Source organism: Myotis lucifugus, unplaced genomic scaffold (assembly GCF_000147115.1).
Source record: "Myotis lucifugus unplaced genomic scaffold, Myoluc2.0 scaffold_235, whole genome shotgun sequence".
NCBI classification, from domain to species: domain Eukaryota; kingdom Metazoa; phylum Chordata; class Mammalia; order Chiroptera; family Vespertilionidae; genus Myotis; species Myotis lucifugus.
In genome coordinates, this window is record NW_005871283.1 from 1911888 (window position 1) to 1933098 (window position 21211).

The 21211-nt window shown below is 50.3% G+C and overlaps 1 protein-coding gene across 1 annotated transcript; it reads left to right on the plus strand.

The window, feature by feature from the left end:
• The first annotated feature begins 268 nt into the window (after positions 1-268).
• Positions 269-14849, plus strand: ABCD4 (ATP binding cassette subfamily D member 4). Its single transcript, XM_006098445.3, is given in 20 exon segments — positions 269-403; positions 4133-4251; positions 4409-4536; positions 5651-5790; positions 6953-7069; positions 7417-7542; positions 8166-8216; positions 9621-9715; positions 10010-10131; positions 10242-10333; positions 10505-10594; positions 11059-11081; positions 11084-11266; positions 11431-11522; positions 12154-12190; positions 12574-12623; positions 13010-13062; positions 13361-13437; positions 14049-14164; positions 14336-14849. Coding segments are annotated over 20 exon segments (1818 nt in total). The 5' UTR covers positions 269-365; the 3' UTR covers positions 14405-14849.
• Positions 14850-21211: the final 6362 nt, after the last annotated feature.

A 21211-nucleotide genomic window follows, 5' to 3' on the forward strand; every position in this document is an offset into this window, starting at 1 on the left:
ATCACTACGGCTTCTTTGGAAGAATGCATGAAATACTTACTATATTCAGAGTCTAAAATACTTGTAAAATATTTCAGTCACATTTCTTGGCTACCTCGTGAACCTCCGACATCCACACGGGGCGCTCTAGTCGCCCGGTCGACAGAATGTGATGCTCAGCACTCTATGGTTCTTTTAGAGAAATCGGCCGCTTCCGGGAGCGGCGGTGTCCTCTCTATCCGCCCGTCTCTGTGGTCGTCGGGGCCCCGCCCCGCCCTGGGCCCCGCCCCGTTCTGGGCGGCCGTGCGTTCTGCCCTCCTCGGACTCTGCCCGATCCGACCCGACGCCGGGGCAGCCGGGCTCCGGGGTTGGTCGGGATCTGGGTCATGGCGGTTCGGGGGCCCGCACCGGGGGTTGGCGCCAGGTGAGCAGGGCGGCTGGGGAGGAGGGTCGGGCCTCGGGGCGTCCTACCCGGGGCTGTGTGGGGCAGGGGCTCCGCTCAATTCCGCTCTCGTGCGCGGCGCTGGGAGAGCCGCCGCCCGAAGGGGCGCCCACCTCCGCTCGGATCCGTGGGCGCCCTCCAGCTTCGCGGGAACGTCTGTCATCGCCTGCAGCCGGGGTGTGGGATCCGCTCCCTGGGAGCTGGCTCTTCCTCTCCTCCCTCCCTCCCTGCTTTTCTCTCACCTCAAGTGCACGGAATTGAGTAGTTCACCCTGCTCGGTTCTTGGCACACTGTGGCCCATGTTGCATTTATCATCTTTCGTTCCTTTAGTCTCAAACCCCTTTCACTCCCCTTCCGAGACGCACACATTGGTGTATCTTCAGGGAGTGTCTTTACCGCCCACTTTACCTAGGTTTGCATATATGTTACCTAGCAAAATAGTGGTTTGGAATTCATCTAAATGATAATACGCCGTGAGCTTTTGGAACACTTTTTACCCAACAGTGTGTTTTTGAGATCATGTATGCTGTAGTAATCTAGTTTTCTCCTCTGGGTACGCCTGAGTACATTAGATCCCATTTTGCTTATATATTCTCCTAGTGATGGACACTTAGATGACTTCCTTTTTTTTTTTTTTAAAGAGAGAGAAACATTGATTTGTTGTTCCACTGATTTATGCATTCATCGACACATTGGTTGCTTCTTATATGTGCCCTGGTGGGAGATCGAACCTGCACCCTTGGTGTCACACACTGTGACCAACTGAGCTTCCAACTTTTAACCACCACAAACCATGCCGGCACTGGTCTCCTGTGGGCAGGGGTGGTTTTCTCCGATTATCCATCCCATGCTGGGTCATACCTATGCTACTAAGTTGTTCTCTGGAATGGTCACACCAGGTTATACTTCCCGAGGGCATGGAGTCAAGGCCCTTGTTTCCCCGTATCTCCCCCCACCCCCGAAAGGTTTGATATTGTTTGTTTTTTTTATTGTTTACCGAGTGTAAGGTAGTATCCCATTGTGTTAATTTTCATGTATTAAGCACTTTTTCTCTTTTTTTGTTAATCCTTACCTGAGAATATTTTTCCATTGATTTTTAGAGAGAGTGGAAGAGAGAGGGAAAGACAGAGAGAAACATCGATGTGAGAGAAACACATCGACTGGTTGCCTCCTGCACATGCCCTGACCAGGGCCCGGGCGGGGGAGGAGCCTGCAACCAAAGTACATGCCCTTGACCGGAATTGAACCTGGGACCCTTTGGTCTGCAGGCCACGGTCTATCCACTGAGACAAACTGGCTAGGGCAGTGGTCGGCAAACTCATTAGTCAACAGAGCCAAATATCAACAGTACAACGATTGAAATTTCTTTTGAGAGCCAAATTTTTTAAACTTAAACTATATAGGTAGGTACATTGTTATTAACTTAATTAGGGTACTCCTAAGGCTTAGGAAGAGCCACACTCAAGGGGCTAAAGAGCTGCATGTGGCTTGAGAGCCGCAGTTTGCCGACCACGGGGCTAGGGCATCTGAATTGCCTATATCCTTTTCCTATTTTTTTATGGATTTCCTGTTTTCCTGACTTGCAGGAATTCCTTGTATGTTCTGGATTTTAACTCCTTGTTGGTTTTACACTGCGCAAATACCTTCTACAATTCTTTAACTTAATCTTTGGCATTGTATTGAACAAAAATGTTTCATTCTTAGTTAAATTCATTTGTTTCCCCCTTTACGGTTTGTGGTTTTGGGGTCTTATTTAAGAATTCCCGGATCTGGTCCTAGCTGCTTTGGCTCAGTGGATAGAGCACTGGTCTGGACTGAAGGCCACATGCCTGGGCTGCAGGCTCGATCCCAAGTGGGGGGCATTCAGGAGGCAGCCAATCAGCAATTCTCATCACTAATGTTCCTATCGCTCTCTCCCTCTCCCTTCCTCTCTGAAATCAGTAAAAATATATTTTTAAAAAGAATTGCCAGCACGCTATCGCTCCAGGGAGCACGCCTATGCCATTCCCTTCCCACTCTCCTTTCCCCATATGAGACTTGCAACCAGGGAAGCAATGGTCAGCAGCAGCTCATCCCAGGCTAACCCCCTGAACCTGTCTCCAAAGCCCCCTTTCCCCCTTTTTCTCTGACTTCCCAGCGAACCAACGCAGCCCAGCGTAGGCGCTTCTATTGCTTTTTCTGTGCCCTTCCTTGTTTCACTGCCCTAGGAATGTTTTTGCTGCCGTCAATAAATTCTTGCTTGCTTTTCTAAAAAAAAAAAAAAAAAAGAATGAATTGCCTTCCCACTATATCTTCATTGAGATATTCTACATTTCCTTATATTAACTAAATACTAATGTTACTTTTCACATTTAAATTTTTAATCCATTTGGAGTTGTTAGAGTTTATTTTTGTAAATGATTTAAGGTAATGACCTAAATTTTCCTCCACCATTTTCAATTAATAAGTAATGAATTAATTAACAATTAGAGAAGCTGTGTAGCATAGTTATGAGCACAGATTCTTAGAGCCCGGCTGCCTGTGTTCAAAACCCAGTGCTGCCACTTACCAGGTGGGTGGCAGGGCAAGTGCCTCAGTTCCTCATCCATAAAAAAGGATATAGTCTCTATAGCTTAAAGCTGTGACAGTTAAATGGATTCATACATGTAGGACGTGTAGAACAGTACTGGGTACATAGTACATGTTTAATCAGTGTTGACAACTATTAATATTAATATGTTCTTTCTTGTGATGTATCCTCTATTATGAGCCCATGTAAACATAGGTCTATTTTTTTATTTTTGGGTCTCTATTCCATTGCTCCCCCCACCCCATTGCTTTTTTTGTTCCTGTATCAATAACACATTTTTGTCATTACTACAGTCCTGTAATATATGATATGTCTTTATAACCTGATGACTTGGGTCTCTTCCTCCTCCTTTCGTATTCTTCACAATTGTCCTAAGCTATTCATGGACTTTTATTTCCATATAAAGTTTCTCAGAGAAGTCCTGTTTTTGACTGGTATGTTAAATTTATAGACTATGTTTGTTAGAAATGAGGTCTTTATAATGTTAAGTCCTGCCAGCTCTTCTTTATTTCACATCCTATAATAGAGTTTTTGGTTTTCCTCCAAAATTTCTTATATATTCTTTTTTTAAAGTAAATTCCTGGATAGTTTATAGGTTTTCTATACTTTTCTTAGTTTTATAAATGACACTTTCTTTACATTTTCCAGTTGGTGATAGTTAGTATAGAGTGCTCTTAATATTTGTTTGTTAACCCTATATCTAGCTTAATTCCTTTTATTAACAACATTTTATTTACTTATTTGCTTGTGTTTCCTATGTAAATGTTCACTCATCTACAAATAATGACAATTTAATCTCTTCCCTTTCAATCCTCCTACCTCATTTCTTTATCCTGCTTTATTCCTTCAGCCAGGACCTTGAAATCCTTGATGAAGTGGGCTTCCTTGTCTTGTTTATGGCCATAAAGAGGATGTGGCTAAAGTTTATTAACTATGTTTTCTTTACTGTAAATAACCTTTTATGGCATTATTCAACTTAAAGAAATTTCTTTCTATCCCTGTTCCCACCCTACCATCTGCATGGCTTGAACATTGAACACTCCACCCCTTGGCCCCAGAACAGTGTAGCTAAGCTTGGTATCTGCTCTCTAAGGCTCAGTTGCCCTCTTAAGTTTCGCTCTGCTTCTCCTTCTATTCTTCAGGCCCAGATTAGATCTGCAGTTTCTCCAGCGGTTCCTGCAGATACAAAAGGTTTTGTTTCCCTCTTGCTCATCACAGAATGCCTTGATGTTCCTGACCCTTTTGGGTGTGGCCCTCCTGGGTGAGTGAGTGGGTCCAGGCTGGACGGGGGAGGGCAGTCCTGGTTTGGGGTCCCTTTCCTTCTCTCTGGGGTGTTGATGAGGCAAGGACTCAAGAGGAAGCCTTCCTCCTTTCCCCACCCCTCATCACTGATGTCTGACTCCTCTCCCTCCCCCCAGAACAACTGGTGATCTACCAGGTTGGCTTGATCCCCAGTCAGTACTACGGGGTCCTGGGAAACAAAGACTTGGATGGGTTTAAGGCCCTGACATTCCTGGCTGTTGTGCTCATCGTTCTCAACTCCATGGTAAGGTCTCGCTGTGTCTCTTTCTCTCCAGCCTGGTGTGAGTGGAGTGCCCAGTGTCACTTAGTCCCTAGGAAGTAGGCATCAAGCTGTGGGTGTGTGTCCCCTGCCTTTTCTAGGAACCCTAGGTAGGGCGTTGATCTTGCTATTGGCCCACTGGGGCCAATTCCTCGAGTGTTTCAAGCTCACAGGCCTAGGCCACGAGGTTCTGGTTTAATTCAGCACTTAGCGGAAATGGTCATTGTTCTTTTCATTCCCAGAACTCTTGCTTCAGGATCAGCAGCCAGAGCTGCTGTTCCCCTGGGACCGAGGCTGTGACTCAGCTGGCTCCGTGTCACACCTCCCAGCTTTTGCACCTGCTGTTTTCCTGCAGAGTGACCTCCTTCCCCCACCTCTCGCTTACTTGGTTCATGCCTGCTCACTTTTCAAGGTGCCTCACCTTCAAGTCCTCCTCAGCTTTCTCGCCCATGTTTCCTCCACCAGACTCTGTCCTTTTCTCTTCATGCTTAATACTTTGAGTTGCCCTCTGCGGTGACACTCCTGACACCCCCGTCATTGTCTGCTCCCTGGCTAGACTGAGCTCACTGTTACTTCCCCCGTGCTTAGCAAACAGGTGCCACATAAATGGGGGTGATGAGAGTCGGGGCTCTGTTAGGACTCCGTCAGGCCATACTGCTCGTTTTCTTGGTTCTTAGGGAAGCCATCCCATCACACTTTGGCACTTTTGATGTGTCTTCGGTCAGTAAGTACCTGTGTATACAGAGCCCTGTTCCATGTTTTGGGACAGAAAAGTAAGACCATAAATGGAATAGAAAATATTGTTTCCAATCTCCAGAAGCTCACCTACTCTCAGATGAAGGCAGTACACTGTAGAAAGGGACTAGAGGGCCTTGCCTTTGGTAAGCCCTTGGCTATTTGGTGAAGGAATGAACATGTGGGTGAGTGAGGAAGGAGAAAGTCCCGTGACTGGTGGCTTTAAACAAGAGGAAGTGCTGAGTGGGCAGAGCCATTGGAGTGGCCTGGGCCTGGTCAGCAGATGCTTTCTGAGCTTCGAGCTGAGACCTGCAGGAAGCCATTCTCCCTTTCCCTCCCTTCCCCTGCCTCCCCCACTGCACAGCTGAAGAGCTTTGACCAGTTCACCTGCAACCTGCTGTATGTGAGCTGGAGGAAGGACCTCACCGAGCATCTGCACCACCTCTACTTCCGCGGCCGCGTGTACTACACCCTCAACGTGCTGCGGGATGACGTCGACAACCCGTAGGCCTCCCCGCTCAGCCCTCACTGCCCTCTCATGGTTCTGTCTTCCTGGATCAGCCCCGGGGAGCTCCTGCGGCAGATCCCTTGGAGATTATCCACAGTTACCTGCACATGTTGATAAGAGCCAGGGGGGCAGGGTGCTCTGCAGAGGAGGCCTGGACAGGCTGTAGGGCTGAGAACAAGAAGCTAAAAATAGGAGCAGCTCCTTTTGTTCATTTCATATCCTGGGCTTCCAAATCAGGCCCCTCTGAAGAGAGTGTCCTTGCTAGAAAAAGCTAGAAAACCAGCTTTCAGATTTCTAGCGGTAAAAAATTGCTGTCTAGGATTTAAATCTGTATACTGTCACCTCCCAGTTAATAGGCCTTAAGTTCGCTAAGCCCCAGGTTCCCTTTCTGTAAAATGAGGAGAATACTTCCTATCTCAAAGAATGTAGTGAGGGTGAAAGGATGTCCGTGTAATACACATAGGCAGTGCCTGGGACGGAGCACGTGTCCCACTGTAAGCTAGCTGTTGTGATTTTACAGGTGAGGAAACGGGCCCAGAGAATGCAGGTGACTTGCCCAGCGTCACGTCTCATTGGAAATAGGAGTCAGTGTGGCTCTGGTGGTGCGATGGGACATATGGGGTCTCCGCATACTCATTCCCTCCCCACTTGGCACTCCCCTTCCCCCCGCAAGCACTTTTTTGCCTGAGATGACCTTTTCTCAGCTCGAGCTGAGCTCTGCAGCAACGATTTTGGGGAGGGTGCTGCTGCTTAACTCCGAGGCCTCTATGGCTCAACCCATAGAAGCTTCCACAGCCAGACAGCTCAAGTGGAGACAGGCTCATGCTCGTAAAAGAAATGGGAGGAGTGAGATAAATGGGATTGCTTCCCTGATCATCCAGAAACTCAGCTTATCTACCCTCACAACTGGACCAAGACCCTGGGGTGCTGGGCCTGCCGTTGTCCATTTTTCTGAGGAATAACCTGAGGCACCATAACAAGCAACTCTTCAGAACCCTGTTTAGGACCCTGGGGGTCTCGTTGCTTCTGGAAAACCAGCCCTTGTAGGGGTCCACTTCCCCTAGGGTCACTGGAGGGCGGAGTAACAAGGAACTGTCTTAGTCTCTCAACCCTTGAGCCAGCTCCCTGGGTCCAGTTACTCTGTGTGGTTGGTTCCAGGGACCAGCGCATCAGCCAGGATGTGGAGCGGTTCTGCCGGCAGCTCAGCAGCATGGCCAGCCAACTGATCATCTCGCCCTTCACCCTCGCCTATTACACCTACCAGTGCTTCCAAAGGTGAGGCCTCTCCTGCCACCGTCCCTCCTCCGCTCCTGACAGGTGTTTCCCCAGAGGCCCCTCGCTCACACCAGCTCTCCCGGGTCAGGGCCCGAAAGAGGCCAGTCTTCCCTTCCTCCCACCTGCATGCCAGTCTTTCTCACAAATGCCCGTGGGCCCCGTGTCACAGGGATCTGGTGCTCCGACAGCGTAGCCCGGGTACTAGATGCCACTGCACGGGAGCCAAGGCCTCACTGGGTGGCTGAGATCGAACAGGGGCCGCCTGGAAGGGGGCAGGCATCAGGGCCGAGGCCTGCGGGCATATGTGGCGCCCCCCCACCCCCACCATCCCCGTCTCTGCCTTTCAGCACAGGCTGGCTCGGGCCCGTGAGCATCTTCGGGTATTTCATCCTGGGAACCGTGGTGAACAAAATGTTGATGGGGCCCATTGTGGCGAAGCTGGTGCAGCAGGAAAAGCTGGAGGGGGATTTCAGGTGTGTCTCTGGTGTTGGAGGTTTGAGGGCTGGGCACAATGGTTAGGGAATGGGATCTGGAGTAAGGTGCCTGAGTTCAAATCCCAGCTATGCCAGTTGCTAGCATGTGCTCTTGGCTGAGGTCTTTAATCTCTGATTTTGGTTTCCCACCCTAAAACAGGGATGGTACTGCTGCTTATGAGGGAACTGTGAGGATTAACTGAGATTATACATGAGAAGCACTGAGAACAGTGTCTGGTTGGTTAACATCATCATACCTTGGCCTTCTCAGTGCTTCTGTTTTAACCACCTGTTTCAGATGAGCCGATGGATTCGTCCCCTACTCTGTGCTTCATGGACGCCTCCTTCAGGCCCAGCCCTGGGAGGAGGAGGGGCTGTGAGCACCTGTCCTCTCTGGAGATAGGCAAGGGGCCACCCTGTCTTTGGGGTTCCTGCCACCCTGCCTAGGCCTGGGACCCCCACTTCCCCCCCATACACATACCCCATGATAGTCCACAGGATTGGGGAAAAAGCTGCAGTTTTGAGGTGGAGCTGGACTCCCCTTTGTCTGGAGGTTTTGATCCAGGCCTCCGAAAGGGGCCGGTACTGTCCATTGTAGCACACATTTTCCTTTGGTCTCTCAGGTTCAAGCACATGCAGATCCGCGTGAATGCTGAGCCCGCTGCTTTCTTCAGGTGAGTTTAGTGGGAGTCGTTCCCTCTCCCTGATCAGGGCTGCCAGGGGAGAGGGCAGAGAAGGAGAGCTGAATGGTACAACCCTCCCACCATCACCGGGCCCTGGGGGCAAACGTCCTTCCACTGGGCTGTGATCCTCTCCCCGCATCTCACTGTCCTTGTCTGCCTCATCCTTTTTAAGCCCAGGGATTTGTTCCTCTCCGTGACCTAGCATGGGGCCTACATTTGTTCCAAGGATGAAATGAGTGAATGCCTTCTCGTCCAAAGCTGCGCTGTAGTCTAGGGGGGAGTGGGAGCCTCAGGAGGTTGGGAGTCCTGCTCCCTACACGCGCTGACCAAGTGAAGCTGTGTTCGGTCTCCTGGCAGGAGCATTGTGAAATCCCATTCCTTCCCTCAGGGCCAGGGAAGGCCTGTGCTGCCTCCTATGAGGCCGCGGGAGTCATTGGCAGGCAGGCCCAGAGGTTTGTGTGTAAGGAGGGGAGCTGTCTTGGATCACCTGAATTCGAGCCCTGGGACCTTTGCCCTTCTGCCAGTCTCTAGCAGTTTTCAGCTTCCACCACCTGGGGGCGCCAAGAATACAAGGACTGAGCTGGGGTGTGGTAGTGTGGTGGGGTGGGTCTGTGCTAAGTTTTGGATTCTGCAGCTTCTGCTCATGAAGCTTTGGGCTCTGGGGGAAGCAGGTTGGTTCTTGGAGCTCTGGGTGTGTGCGTTTGTAGCCTCTGTGCCCATCTTTAGTAAAATCTGAATGCCCCCTCTGCCCACCCCACCTTTTCTGCCTGTCCTTGAAGCCCAGGTCACCTCCTCCCGAGAGCCTTCCTAGGCTGCATGAGTGCCCAAGCCTGTTTGTTGCCAGAGCTTGAAGACGCTCTGTGTACGCACTTTCCATGTTCCAGGTGAAGAGGGCAGAGCATCTGCCCACCCTGAGCCGGGACTGTCTTACTGCCTCTGTCACACTGGCTGACTAGCACGGAGCCTGCCCCCTAGTGTCCTCCTCCTGTACTTTCCTTTAACAATAGCAGCTGTTATCTGTTGGGGTCCCTTCATGTGCCTAGCCCTTCGTATTCAGAAATTCTCACTCTAGCCTATTAGGTAGGTTATTACAAGCTCCATTTTACAGATGAGAAAATTGAGGCTCCTAGGCTTAAGTAATCAGTCTATCACCCAGCTAGTAACTAACCAGAGCCAGCGTTTGAACCACGTCTGGCCAATCGAGAGTTCAGGCTCTTTCTGCAGACAATACCAGGTTGAATGAGTGAAGTAATGAGTGGGTGCTAGTGTTAGGGTCAGAGGTGAAGATCATTCGGATGAGCTTAGTCCCCAAAGGAGGGTGTGATGAGGGACAGAGGGTCCCCGGCCTGGCTGAGGCTCTCCAGACCCCATGAACAGTCCAGCCTTTCTCATCAGAGCTGGGCATGTGGAGCACATGAGGACAGACCGCAGGCTGCAGAGACTCCTTCAGACCCAGAGGGAGCTGATGTCCAAGGAGCTCTGGCTGTACAGTAAGTAGAGGGAACCCGGGAGGCAGGAACCACAGGATCGGGATAGCCCCCTCCCTTCCCCTCCCTCCCCCCTCCCTCCCCCTCCCCTTCCCTCCCCCCTTCCCTCCCCTCCCACTTTTCTCCGCACTGATATGTTTGCTCTGCTGAAGGGATTAGCCAGGGGGGAGCCACTGCCTTCACCCTGTGTGTCCTCAGGAGCATGAAGATCCAGGGAGTAGCTTGGTCCTGCTCGGCTTTCCGCTCCCCTCAGAGCACAGGAATGTTCCAGGATCTCACGCAATATGTCTTCCACAGTGGGTATCAACACGTTTGACTATCTGGGCAGCATCCTGAGTTATGTTGTGATCGCAATCCCCATTTTCAGTGGCGTTTATGGAGACCTTAGCCCCACAGAGCTCAGCACCCTGGTCAGCAAGGTGAGAATCCCTCATGATGACCCCTCACGTTCCCCCTGCCATTGGCCCAGGGCCCCAGGCCTAGGGCCTGGGGGTCAAGGGCTGTGCTCACTGCTCCCCGTTCCATCCAGAATGCCTTCGTGTGCATTTATCTCATCAGCTGCTTCACCCGGCTCATCGACCTCTCCACCACTCTCTCGGATGTGGCTGGTTACACCCACAGGTGAGGCGGCATCCCACCTCTAGCTTCTGAACAAAGCTTGTGCACTGGGAGAAGTGGCTGAATGAGAAAAGCAGAAAAACTCCCCATTTCCTAGTGAGCATGAGAGAACAAGGCTTCTTACCTTGACCTGGGCCCCCAAAGCCCTGCCTCGGGTTATCACTTCTTGCCCAGGATTGGGGAGCTTGAGGAGACCCTGCTGGACATGTCCCTGAAGTCACAGGACGGCGAGCTCCTGGACGAGGGCGAGTGGGACTCACACAGGTGAGTCCTCGGTGGCAGTGTGTGCGCTGGTGAGAATTCAGGCTCTGGGACTGCCCAGCTGGGCAGCAGAGTTGTATGGAGCAAATGAAAGGAATCTGTGGCTTGTGCCTGGCACGTTGCAAACATTTATAGTAGGTGTTGCTCCTCCGGCATTCGTTGTGTTAATTTCCACCGTCCCCCAGCTGGTGGAAGCAGAGTGCACACACCTGCCTGGGCCTGAGATAAAATCTGAACAGTAGCTTCCTCTTCCTTTTTCCCTCTTCCTCTCACTAAGCCCTGCCGCCTGTCCCTTTCCTCCGAGTGTGGTTACATCCTGAGATACTAGGGATTCGGAGTTTAGCATGTGATTTTGATGACAATTCAGCCCATAACCCCAACCCAGAGGTGACCTCCCCAAGGAGAAAAGCTTGCCTGTGGCAGTACTGACGCTGGATCTTCCCCACCCCTCCCTTCTCTAACCCCAGGGCCCCGGGATGGCCACCAGCAGAGCAGCGGACACAGCTTTTCTCCTGGATCGGGTCTGCATCTCCGCGCCCTCCTCTAACAAGCTCTTAATCAAGGATCTGAGCCTAAAGATCTCCGAGGGGCAGAGCCTGCTCATCACCGGCAACACGGGCACCGGCAAGACCTCCTTGCTCCGCGTGCTGGGTGGCCTCTGGGCGAGCACACGGGGTGAGAACCAGCCTCCAGCCCTGAGCCAGCCTTGGCTTGGCGGTGTGTGTGTGTGTGTGTGTGTGTGTGTGTGTGAAATCCAGCCTTTTTTGTTGGGGCAAAGGGGTGAGAAGCCGTTACCTTCCCTGGGAGATCTCTTAATGGAGGTTTCATGGGCTCTGCAGGCTCAATGCAGATGCTGGTGGACTTTGGACCCCATGGGGTGCTGTTCCTGCCACAGAAGCCATTCTTCACCGACGGCACCCTTCGGGAGCAGGTCATCCCGGGGCCCACTCCCCCCTGCCCCCCCCCCAACTGGGACCTCTGGCAGTGTGCAGGCCTCAGCCCTAGGGAGCTGTGGCACAGAAGGTGGGGTAATAAAATGGCCTGTGCCCAGGAGCTCCCTGGCTCTAAGAATACAGGGGTGGCCAAAAGTAGGTCTACTGTTGTGTCGGTTTTCAGTTGTAATACACATAATACATACAGTGATTAATGACTACTAATACAAGAATAAACCCCATGTTTCATGTACTCACAACTGTAAACCTATGTTGCCCTCCCCTGTATTTTATTCACATCCATGAGCTGAGCCATGTGCTCAGAGCACCTCCGGGACAGGTTAACCTGTGGGGGCTGCGACCGAAAGAGCACAGCGTCTGTTGAACACCAGGGGCTTCTGGGGGCCCTGCCCTCAGGAAACACACAGACTCTTCCCTCCTCCTGGAGATTGCCCTGGCCCACTGTCCACCCGCCTGGCCTCTCCCACTGGACCCTTGGCCAGGGTGTCCCTTACTCTCCTCGGGTGGATAGGAGCCTGGGCGGTTCCTGGGGCTGATTCTGAGGGAGGGTGGGCTGTGTGCAGCCCAGTGTGGCCTGGTCCTAGGCCAGTGTGCTTTCTGTTTTATCAGGTGATATACCCCCTGAAGGAGATCTACCCGGACTCAGGTGAGCTGGCCTCCTCGGGGCCTGTTCTCCCATTTCAGTCGTTCCTGCTTTTCTGACTGCGGCCTCACCCGTGCCCTCTGGGAGAGGCCCCAGCCGGGCTGCGGGGTTCAGGTTGGGTCTCCTCCTCCTCGACTGTTTACTCCTGGGGCCTGTGCCCTGACCTCATCGCGCCCGTCTTCCCCTCCAGGAGGAGAGAACCCACTGGAGGAAGGGAGGTGATTGCTTCCTTCGCCTGAACCTTTCCTTCCTAGGCCTGTAGCCTGGCCCTCCAGAGCCTCAGCCCAGATCCTGGTCCCCCTCCCTGCCCCTTGCCATGACGTGCCCCGTCTATCCTGGCTGCCCAGGAGGAGCTGACTTCTGAAGGAGGCCTGTCTGTTTTGCAGGTTCTACTGATGATGAGAGGATCATGAGGTTCTTGGAGTTGGCAGGCCTGGTAAGTGAGGGCAGGACCCTGAGGTCCAAGACCGCCTGGTAGCACTGATCACTAGCCCAGGACTCGAAGTATGAGCCTGGGGCAAGGAGGATGGGAGTAAAAGTGGCTGAGGGAACTGTGGGCCAGATAATGGGCAAAACGGGGGCACACTCAGTAGTGAATTTTAAAATAATAATAAAACTATTATTTCTTGTCACCATGCTCCCACACGTCTAAACAATGTAGTTGATAGGATATTCCTCTCTGCCCGGGGCAGACTGCCCCCACCTTGGTACGCCAGTGGGGTATGGTCTGTCTCCGGCACGTGTGTGGAGGGGACTGAGGGGGTTCCTCAGGGAGCAGGATGGGCACTTTCATGGACATCGCTTCCTCTGGGTGTGTTACAGTCCGACTTGGTGGCAAGGACAGAGGGGCTGGACCACCAGGTCGATTGGAACTGGTAAGAAGGGGGTTGGGATGCTCCAGAGCCATTTCCCCCAAAGACAGTGGGTTCTAGGGGTCCACTGAAGGGATAAAATGGCTCCTTGACCCCAAAGTCTAGGTTTCATGCCTTTGGGAGCAGAGTTTTAGCCTCACCTTGTGTGGGCAGCAGGGCTGTGATTGAAAGGGGAGGTGACGTCCATCTGTCCTGGGCCTGCCTCTCTGTAGCAAGAACCTCTTCCTGCCTAGACCCAATCTAGGCAAAGGCCAGACTGTATACTCCTTCCTCCAGTGGTCCTCTCGTTCCCTGTCCTCAGGTATGACGTTCTGTCCCCCGGAGAGATGCAGAGGCTGTCTTTTGCCCGGCTCTTCTACCTGCAGCCGAAGTACGCAGGTGAGGTCTGCCCTGTAAGTGTGCATGCGGTGCTGTGTGTGCCCACGGGTAGCAGCGTGTGTTCGTGCACACCTGGGCAGGGTTGGTATCGTAGGAGAGCTCGCCTGTATGTGGTGGGCATGTCTGTCCCTGCAGGAGAGGATGGCAGGTCTCTGCCCATGAGGCAGCAGTGCTTGCATCAGAGTGGCTCTGGATGTGTGCTTTCTGCCATCGCTGCAGCTGGAGCTGCCTTGAGAGAGCTTGTGATTTATGCTCTGCCAACCATGAGTGGGCATCCCCCCAGCTGTGCCTGGCAGAGGGATGGCAGGTGTGGATTTTTCCAAGGACTGACATCCTGTGGGGAAGCAGGATTCCCTGGATCCAGTGGTCCCAGGCCATGTCTGGCGCTGATCTATAGGAAGCTGAGGGGCTTTGTCCTTCTGCTGGCTGAACACTTTTGAGATGGAGCTTGGCCGCTGCTCGGTTGGCCCATCCTCTCTAAGGCTGGTTCCCATAAGCCAGAGCAGTTTTCAGCCTCCCTCTGGGTCCCCGCCGGAGGTGACTGTGGGTTGAAGGAGAAACAGGCGGGCAGGGGCAGTTCTCCATCTCTTGCCACCGGGTTCTGCCCTCAGTGCTTGATGAAGCCACCAGTGCCCTGACTGAGGAGGTGGAGAGTGAACTCTACCGCATCGGCCAGCAGCTAGGCATCACGTTCATCAGCGTGGGACATCGGCGCAGCCTCGAGAAGGTACCTGTGCTCACAGGATGGTTGAGAAGGAGGAAGAACCCAAAGGCTGAGCCTGACTGGGGCCGGAGGCCCCTCAAAATGGGGGATGGGGTGGCAGAGGACAGGGCGTCAATGGCCTCATGTTGTGATGCCAGGGCAGCCTGACCTCTGCATGGTGGTGATCTCTTGTAGTTTCACTCCTGGGTTCTGAAACTCTGCGGAGAAGGACGGTGGGAACTGACCAGAATCAAAGTGGACTGAAGCCAAGGATGTGGCTGGCCACTGAAAGGAGAGCCAAGCTCGGGGCGTGGCAGTGCCCAGGAGACACCCAAAGGCCCCAGGTTCGTCTCACAGGTTCTTTGCAGGGAGCGCTGGCAGTAGTGGCCCACCTAGGTGTGGCCTCCATGGGGTGCTAGTCCTGCCAGGCTTCCTGCTACCTCAGCCAGGGTGCCAGACATTTGAAGTGCTAATTATTTCCTTACAAATTACTTCAGATTTGTTTTCTAAAGAAAAACCTAAAAGTGAGGACTCTATAAGCAATGAAGGATCAATGTGGAGAGAATGTTGGACTTGGAGTCAAGAGATTCAGAAATCTTTTTAATTGGTTAAATTATACAACAACAGGTTTTTAACTTGAATCAGCTATTTAAATTTTGTAACTTCTTTTTTTATATAAAATATAAACATTAAAAATATTTACAACTTTCCCTCTTTCTCTTTCTTCTCTATTATAAGATGATCTTTTTAACTGAATTTCCAGACTTGTATTTGAGAGCCTAGAGAGAAGGGAGCAGCATTCTCCACCACACTGGCATCTTCTGTTCTTGGCTTTTCACTTTATTCCGTATCACCCCTTTTCCATTTGCCAAGTGTTCCTGAGGCACTAACCTTTGGGGCACTTTCTGTTGTTCGTTTGTTTGGTTGGTTTGATTTTTGTCTTATCCCTCAAAAAAATAAGGTTGAGATTTTTTTAAAAACTGTGTTAGGGAACAACAACAACCAGTTGAACAGAAAAAACCCTGGAATCACAAAAGCATGAGATGGACAATTTTTAAACCCAAAATCCTTATTCTAGAACAATATTCTATTCCCCAAAATTCACTTGTCAGATTGTAACCTTCATGATTCTTGCCAGAACGCTGTACTTGTTTTTTTTTTTTAGTTTTTAAAAAAATATGTATTTTTATTGATTCGGAGAGGAAGGAAGAAGAGGGAGAGAGAGAGAAATAATCAATGATGAGAGAGAATCATTGATCAGCTGCCTCCTGCATGCCCCCTTCTGGGGATCAAGCATACAACCGGGGCTTGTGCCCGACTGGGAATAGAACCATTACCTCCTGATTCATAAGTCAACACTCAACCACTGCCGGGCAACTTTGTACTTGTTGTACTGTTAATTACTTACGTTTTTTAAAAATTAGCTCAATTTTTACATTTAAATGTATTTTTTAAAGAAAGTTTACACTTGATGTAAATAGAAAGTAACTCTAAAAATGAATCCAATGAAAACCATAGTGTTATGAAATTGCAGCTCCATATGATGGTCTACGAAGACTGAGCCTAGGCCTGAGTCTTGCCCTCTGTATGAAAGGAGTTTAAGGGATATCATAGGAGTTAGACATACTAGCACCCAAATGAGATATTTCTCCTTCAGAAAATTTGAAAGATGGAGTGGGAACTAGGGTAGTAACTTTCTCAATATAAGACTTGAGGTTCTTTAGCCCTGGCCGGTGTTTCTCAGTGGTTAAAGCTTCGGCCCACACACCAAAGGGTCGTGGGTTCGATTCCTGGTCAGGGGCACATACCTGGGTTGAGGTTCAATCCCTGGCTCTGGTCAGAGTGCATGCAGGAGGTATCCAGTGATGACAATCTCACGTGGATGTTTCTCTTTCTGTCTCCTTCTCCTCTCTTCCCCTCCCTCCCTCCCCTCCACTTTCTCTAAAAATCAATGGGGAGGGGAAAAAAGAGACAAGGTTATTTAATGCCTTATTGGTACCACTGAAATGATCCTAGATGTGGGTTGGGAGTCCAAGACTTGGGGACATGCAGCCCTGGGTAACTGAAGTCTCACCCTCCTGGCTTGACTAGCATGTAGGCCTTGGCACTGTTCTTACTCAGCTCCACCCTACAGTGTGTTCAAACCGACAGGTCAGAGAGCGTGACTGTGTGTGTTAGGGACTCTAGAAAGGCACATACATGGCCACAAAGGGATGCATGCTCAGAAAAGACCTGAGAATGACCTAAGCTTTCACCTTTGCGTGGGCTCTATCCAAGCAGACTGAGGCAGAGTTATAAACAGCCTGGCGAAGTGTTAAAGGAGTGCCCCAGCACAGAGCTAGTCTGTAAAGACTGGGAGATGTGTTTTCTTCTGTTTGTTTTCAGTTCCTGCTATTCAAGGAAATCTTTGTCAAAATACTAGCTGAACAGATTTCAAGTGACTACATGTGACAGGGATGATAAGTCTTTGCTAAAATAGTTTTGGAATGTGTCCAAATGAACAGATGACTGTAATCAAAACAAACAAAAAACAGCATACCCTGGGGGAGGGGAAGAAGCTGATTTTCATAGTTACCATATTATAATATGTAAATGTCCAGTTTTCAACAAACAAAACCCACTCAAAGGGAAAAAGATTGACAGAAACTGTTCCTGAGGAAGCCCAGATGTTTGACTTACTAGACAAAGACTTTAAATCAACTGTCTTAAATATGCTCAAATAGCTAAAGGAAACCCTAGAGCTGGTTCTAGCTCTGGCTCTGGTGCTAGAGCTGGCAACTAGCTGTGGACCTAGCACTGGCTTTAGTGCTGGATTTGGTGCTACCGGCACTTCTAACTCGAACTGGCATTGGCCAAAAATCTATAACTGGCACAGGTTCTGGAGCTGGAAGTATAGCTGGGTGTGACCCTGTAGCTGGTTGCTAGAGATGTCCAAGAACAGGCTCTACCTCTGAAGCAAGCTCTAGCCCTCACTGGTTGTTAGAGCTGGGGCTGAGCTGGTACTTATCATTGGCTCTATCATTGGATCTGGCTTTGGAGCTATTGCTATGGCTAGTGTTGGTATTGGCTCTAGTTCTGGAGTTGGCTCTAGTCCTAGAGCTTGTGATACTAGAGCTGCTTCTAGTGCTGAAGCTGACACTCTGTATGGCTCTAGCTTGAGGGTAGGGGCTAGAGCTAGCCTGGATCTAGCTCTTGCTCTGGAGCTGGCATTAGCTCTAGCTCCAGAGCTGGTGCTAGAGTAGGTGCAATACCTGTTTTTAGCTCTAGAGCTAGAACTAGGGCTGATGCTGGTGCAGCTCTAGCTTTGGTATTGATGAGTTCTGAAAATGGCACTATAGAGCTGGCACTGAAGTTGAATGTAGCTCTGTAGCAGGCTCTAGAGCTGGTGATAGAGCTAGCACTGGAGCTGGGCTTAGGCTAGGGCTGGCTATAGCTATGAAGCTGGTTCTGGAGCTTGTTCTAGCTCTAGAGTTGGCTCTGGCTGTAGGTCTACAGTTGGAGCTGGTGTAAGCTGGCACTGGAGCTGGCTCTGGAGAAGTTGGACACAGCACTCCAGGTCCAACCCAGGCAGGTTGGGGTACATGAAGGCCATCAGCTGTTTCAGGCAGAGAAAGTGTGGAGGCTGAAAGGAATTTTCCAAGAACTGGTCCAACCAGATGCCTAGGATGAAAAAGATGGCCCTGGGGGTAGATAGGCAGGGAGCAGAGTCAGAGCCCTGGCTTTTCTTTCCACACTGCCTCCCTTAGCACCTCTGCAGAGGGTTGGACTGGCACTGCCCATTCAGGGACCAGCCCCATTCCATCCCCAAACCTACTCTGGCTGTCCAGGCAGTAGCAAGCCTGGTCACCAAGGAGGAGGAACCAAAGTTCCTCCATCCTAAGGTGCTCTCCATAATGTCTGACAATTCTCCCCTCGGAAGAGCCTGGCATCTGCTTCCCCTGGCCCCCTTGCTCACTGGAGTGTAAACTCCGTGAGGGCAGGCAGGCCTGTGTCTGTGTGTGCACAGTGCTGGCACACAGTAACTATCTAATGGAGAAGGGACAGTCTGTCCTGCCCCAGCCTTCCCGGGGCCCTCAGGTCACTTTAGTCTGTAGTGTGTGCGCCAAGGTGCGGCCGCACTCCCTGCTCACCATTTGTGATCACATCTTCCCATTGACACTCGTTCCAAAGGGCAGGGGCGCAGCCCTTCCTGGGCCGTTGTGCAGCTGAACATGCACAACCGAGGTTCAGAGCTGATTTGTGAGCAGTCAGCTCACCGTACCTCCTGTTGAAGGGGGAGGGAAGATAAGCAGAGCTGTGCAGGGGATGTACTGGGTCTGTCTGATACTTCCTCATGATAAGGGTTAGGTTATGCAATCTAATCATGAGGAAATACCAGACAAACTCAAATGGATGACCTTGGGGGCAGCGGTATAGTGTCAGCAATAAAAATAAAGCTTTAAAAAACTAGCTTGAACTCTTCAAAGATGGCACGGTCATGGGAGGCAAGGAATGACTGGACTATTCCAGATCGGAGGAGACTACGGTGACTCAGCAACTAAATGGCTGCGTGGTCTTGGATTGGGTCCACCACTTAGAAAGGACATTATTGGAATGAGCAGCATTCTCTGGAGTAGATGAAAGCATTGAATCAATGTCAATGTCTTGATTTTATTGGTTGTATAGAAGTTATGTGGGCGAGTATCCTCATTTTAGGGAAAGATACACTGAAATATTAAGGAGTAATGGCACATCATGTCCTCAACTTGCTCTCTAATAGCTTAGAAAAGCAGTAATATCTATAAGGAGAATAATAAGGCAGTGTAGTAGCTGTTCATTTTAAAATTAAAAGATCACAACAATTCAAAATTAACAGTTAAAAAAAAAGTAACTACTAAAAGAGTAAGTCCTTCCCACTGCCACCTCAGCCATACCAGGTGGATGGCCTGCATGCCCTCAGGAGAACTTGGCATTCTTCCAGCCATATCTGGAACCAGCAGGAACAAAAGGCTAGAAGAAAAATTAACATTTTCCTGGTTTCTGAAGTTGAATGTAGCTCTAACCCGGCGGTTCTCAACCTGTGGGTCGCGACCCCTTTGGCGGTCGAACGACCCTTTCACAGGGGTCGCCTAAGACCATCCTGCATATCAGATATTTGCATTACGATTCATAACAGTAGCAACATTACAGTTATGAAGTAGCAACAAAAATAATTTTATGGTTGGGTCACAACATGAAGAACTGTATTGAAAGGGCCAGAAGCTTGAGAACCACTGCTCTAACCAAACATAATCACTCCTCAGGCCTCTGCTGCTTACTTGGCATTTCTGAATAAAGAGGACAGAACTGGAGAGGAAGGTGTCGGTGGTAGGAGGGGGTTGACAAGAACCAAGTGAAATAAATCCAAGCAGATAGCCTGATGTCAGAACTGGGGGAAGTATTCCCGCGGGGAGCTAGGTGGGCAGTGGAATGAGAGGTAATCATGTTATTCAGATTTTACAGCCCCTAATAGTTGGCAAAGAGCTTTGCAACTTCTGGGGAAATGGTGGGCTAGGCTGGTGAAAAAAATTCTCAGTAAGATCAGCTAGAGATGACTAGAATATAATTAAAACAAGGTTCCTCTATAACTGAACTAGGAAACCAGAAGGGCAATCCCAGGCATGAGAGCCAGAACGGTGATGGGAGTGACAACATTGGCGACTTGCATTTTTGTTTGTTTATTCCTCACCAAGGATATGTTTTCATTGATTTTTAGAGAGGGAAAGAGAAACATCTATTGGTCGCCCCCATACGTGCCCTGGGATCGAACCCACAACCCGTGCATGTGTCCTGACCAGGAATCGAATCTGTGACCCTGTGGCACACAGGACGACGCTCCAACCAACTGAGCCACACCGGCCAGGGCAGAGCTTGCATTTTATTTTATTTTTTAATATGTTTTTATTGGTTTCAGAGAGAGGAAGGGAGAGGGAGAGAGAAACTCCAATGATGAGAGAATCACTGATCAGCAGCCTCCTACTGGGTATCGAGCCTGCAACCTGGGCATGTGCCCTGACTGGGAATCCAACGGTGACCTCCTGGTTCATGGGTTGACTCTCAACCACTGAGCCACACCAGCTGGGCAGAAGCTTGCATATATCCCCTACTGGGGATCGAGCCAACAACCGTGGGCATGTGCCCTTGACCGGAATTGAACCTGGGACCCTTCAGTACACAGGCCAATGATGCTCTATCCACTGAGCCAAACCGGCTGGGCGGGAGCTTGCATTTTAAATACCTAACAGTGACAGAAGACTAGACCCAAGGTGAAAACTGGAAAAAATACTTAAGCAATCCAAGTATTCTCACAGAAAAAAAGATAAAAGCTGTCACATTAACTTAAAAAGACAAGCAGACAATATAGCATGAGTCAGCAAATGCAATAAACAAGTAGAATTAAACAAGGAGAAATTGGAAAATCCACAATCAGGGCCACCTCATCACTCTGACCCTGACCCCTTCCTGTGACAGACTCCCTGAAGTGCATTCTGGGAGCAGAGCCATGCAGGTAAATCTGAGGTGAGGAGTCGGGGACCGGAGGAGGCTGGCAGCCACTAAGAAGAGTTGACATTGGGAGGGATTGATCTGGGAGAAATTAATGGAGCAGATCACTGCTGGGCCTGCTCAGCTGTGACTATGCGGGGACTTCATTGCTGCCTGAATGGAATAGCCAGGTAGGAAGAGAGGACGAGAGAGAGAGACCTAAAGAAGAAATGCAGCAAGGAAACACCAGGACACAGAACTAGCTGAGGCCAGTGGCTCTGGGCCAGTCTCTGCTCCCAGAGGTGGGTCCTGGGTGCTGGATGCTCTGGTGGAGTCTTGAACTACAACTCCTAGCCCAGGGGTAAGAGAGGGACAGGAGCAGCCAAAAGTTCCAATCCAAAGAAGCCCCCTGTTGTTTTCCCTCTAGAAAACAAACTGGTGTGTGTTTTTTCTAAATATATTTTTTATTGATTTCAGAGAGTAAAGGAGAGGGGGAAAGAGAGAGAGAGAGAGAGAGAAACATCAGTGATGAGAAAAAATACCAGTAATTGATCAACTGTTCCTGCACGC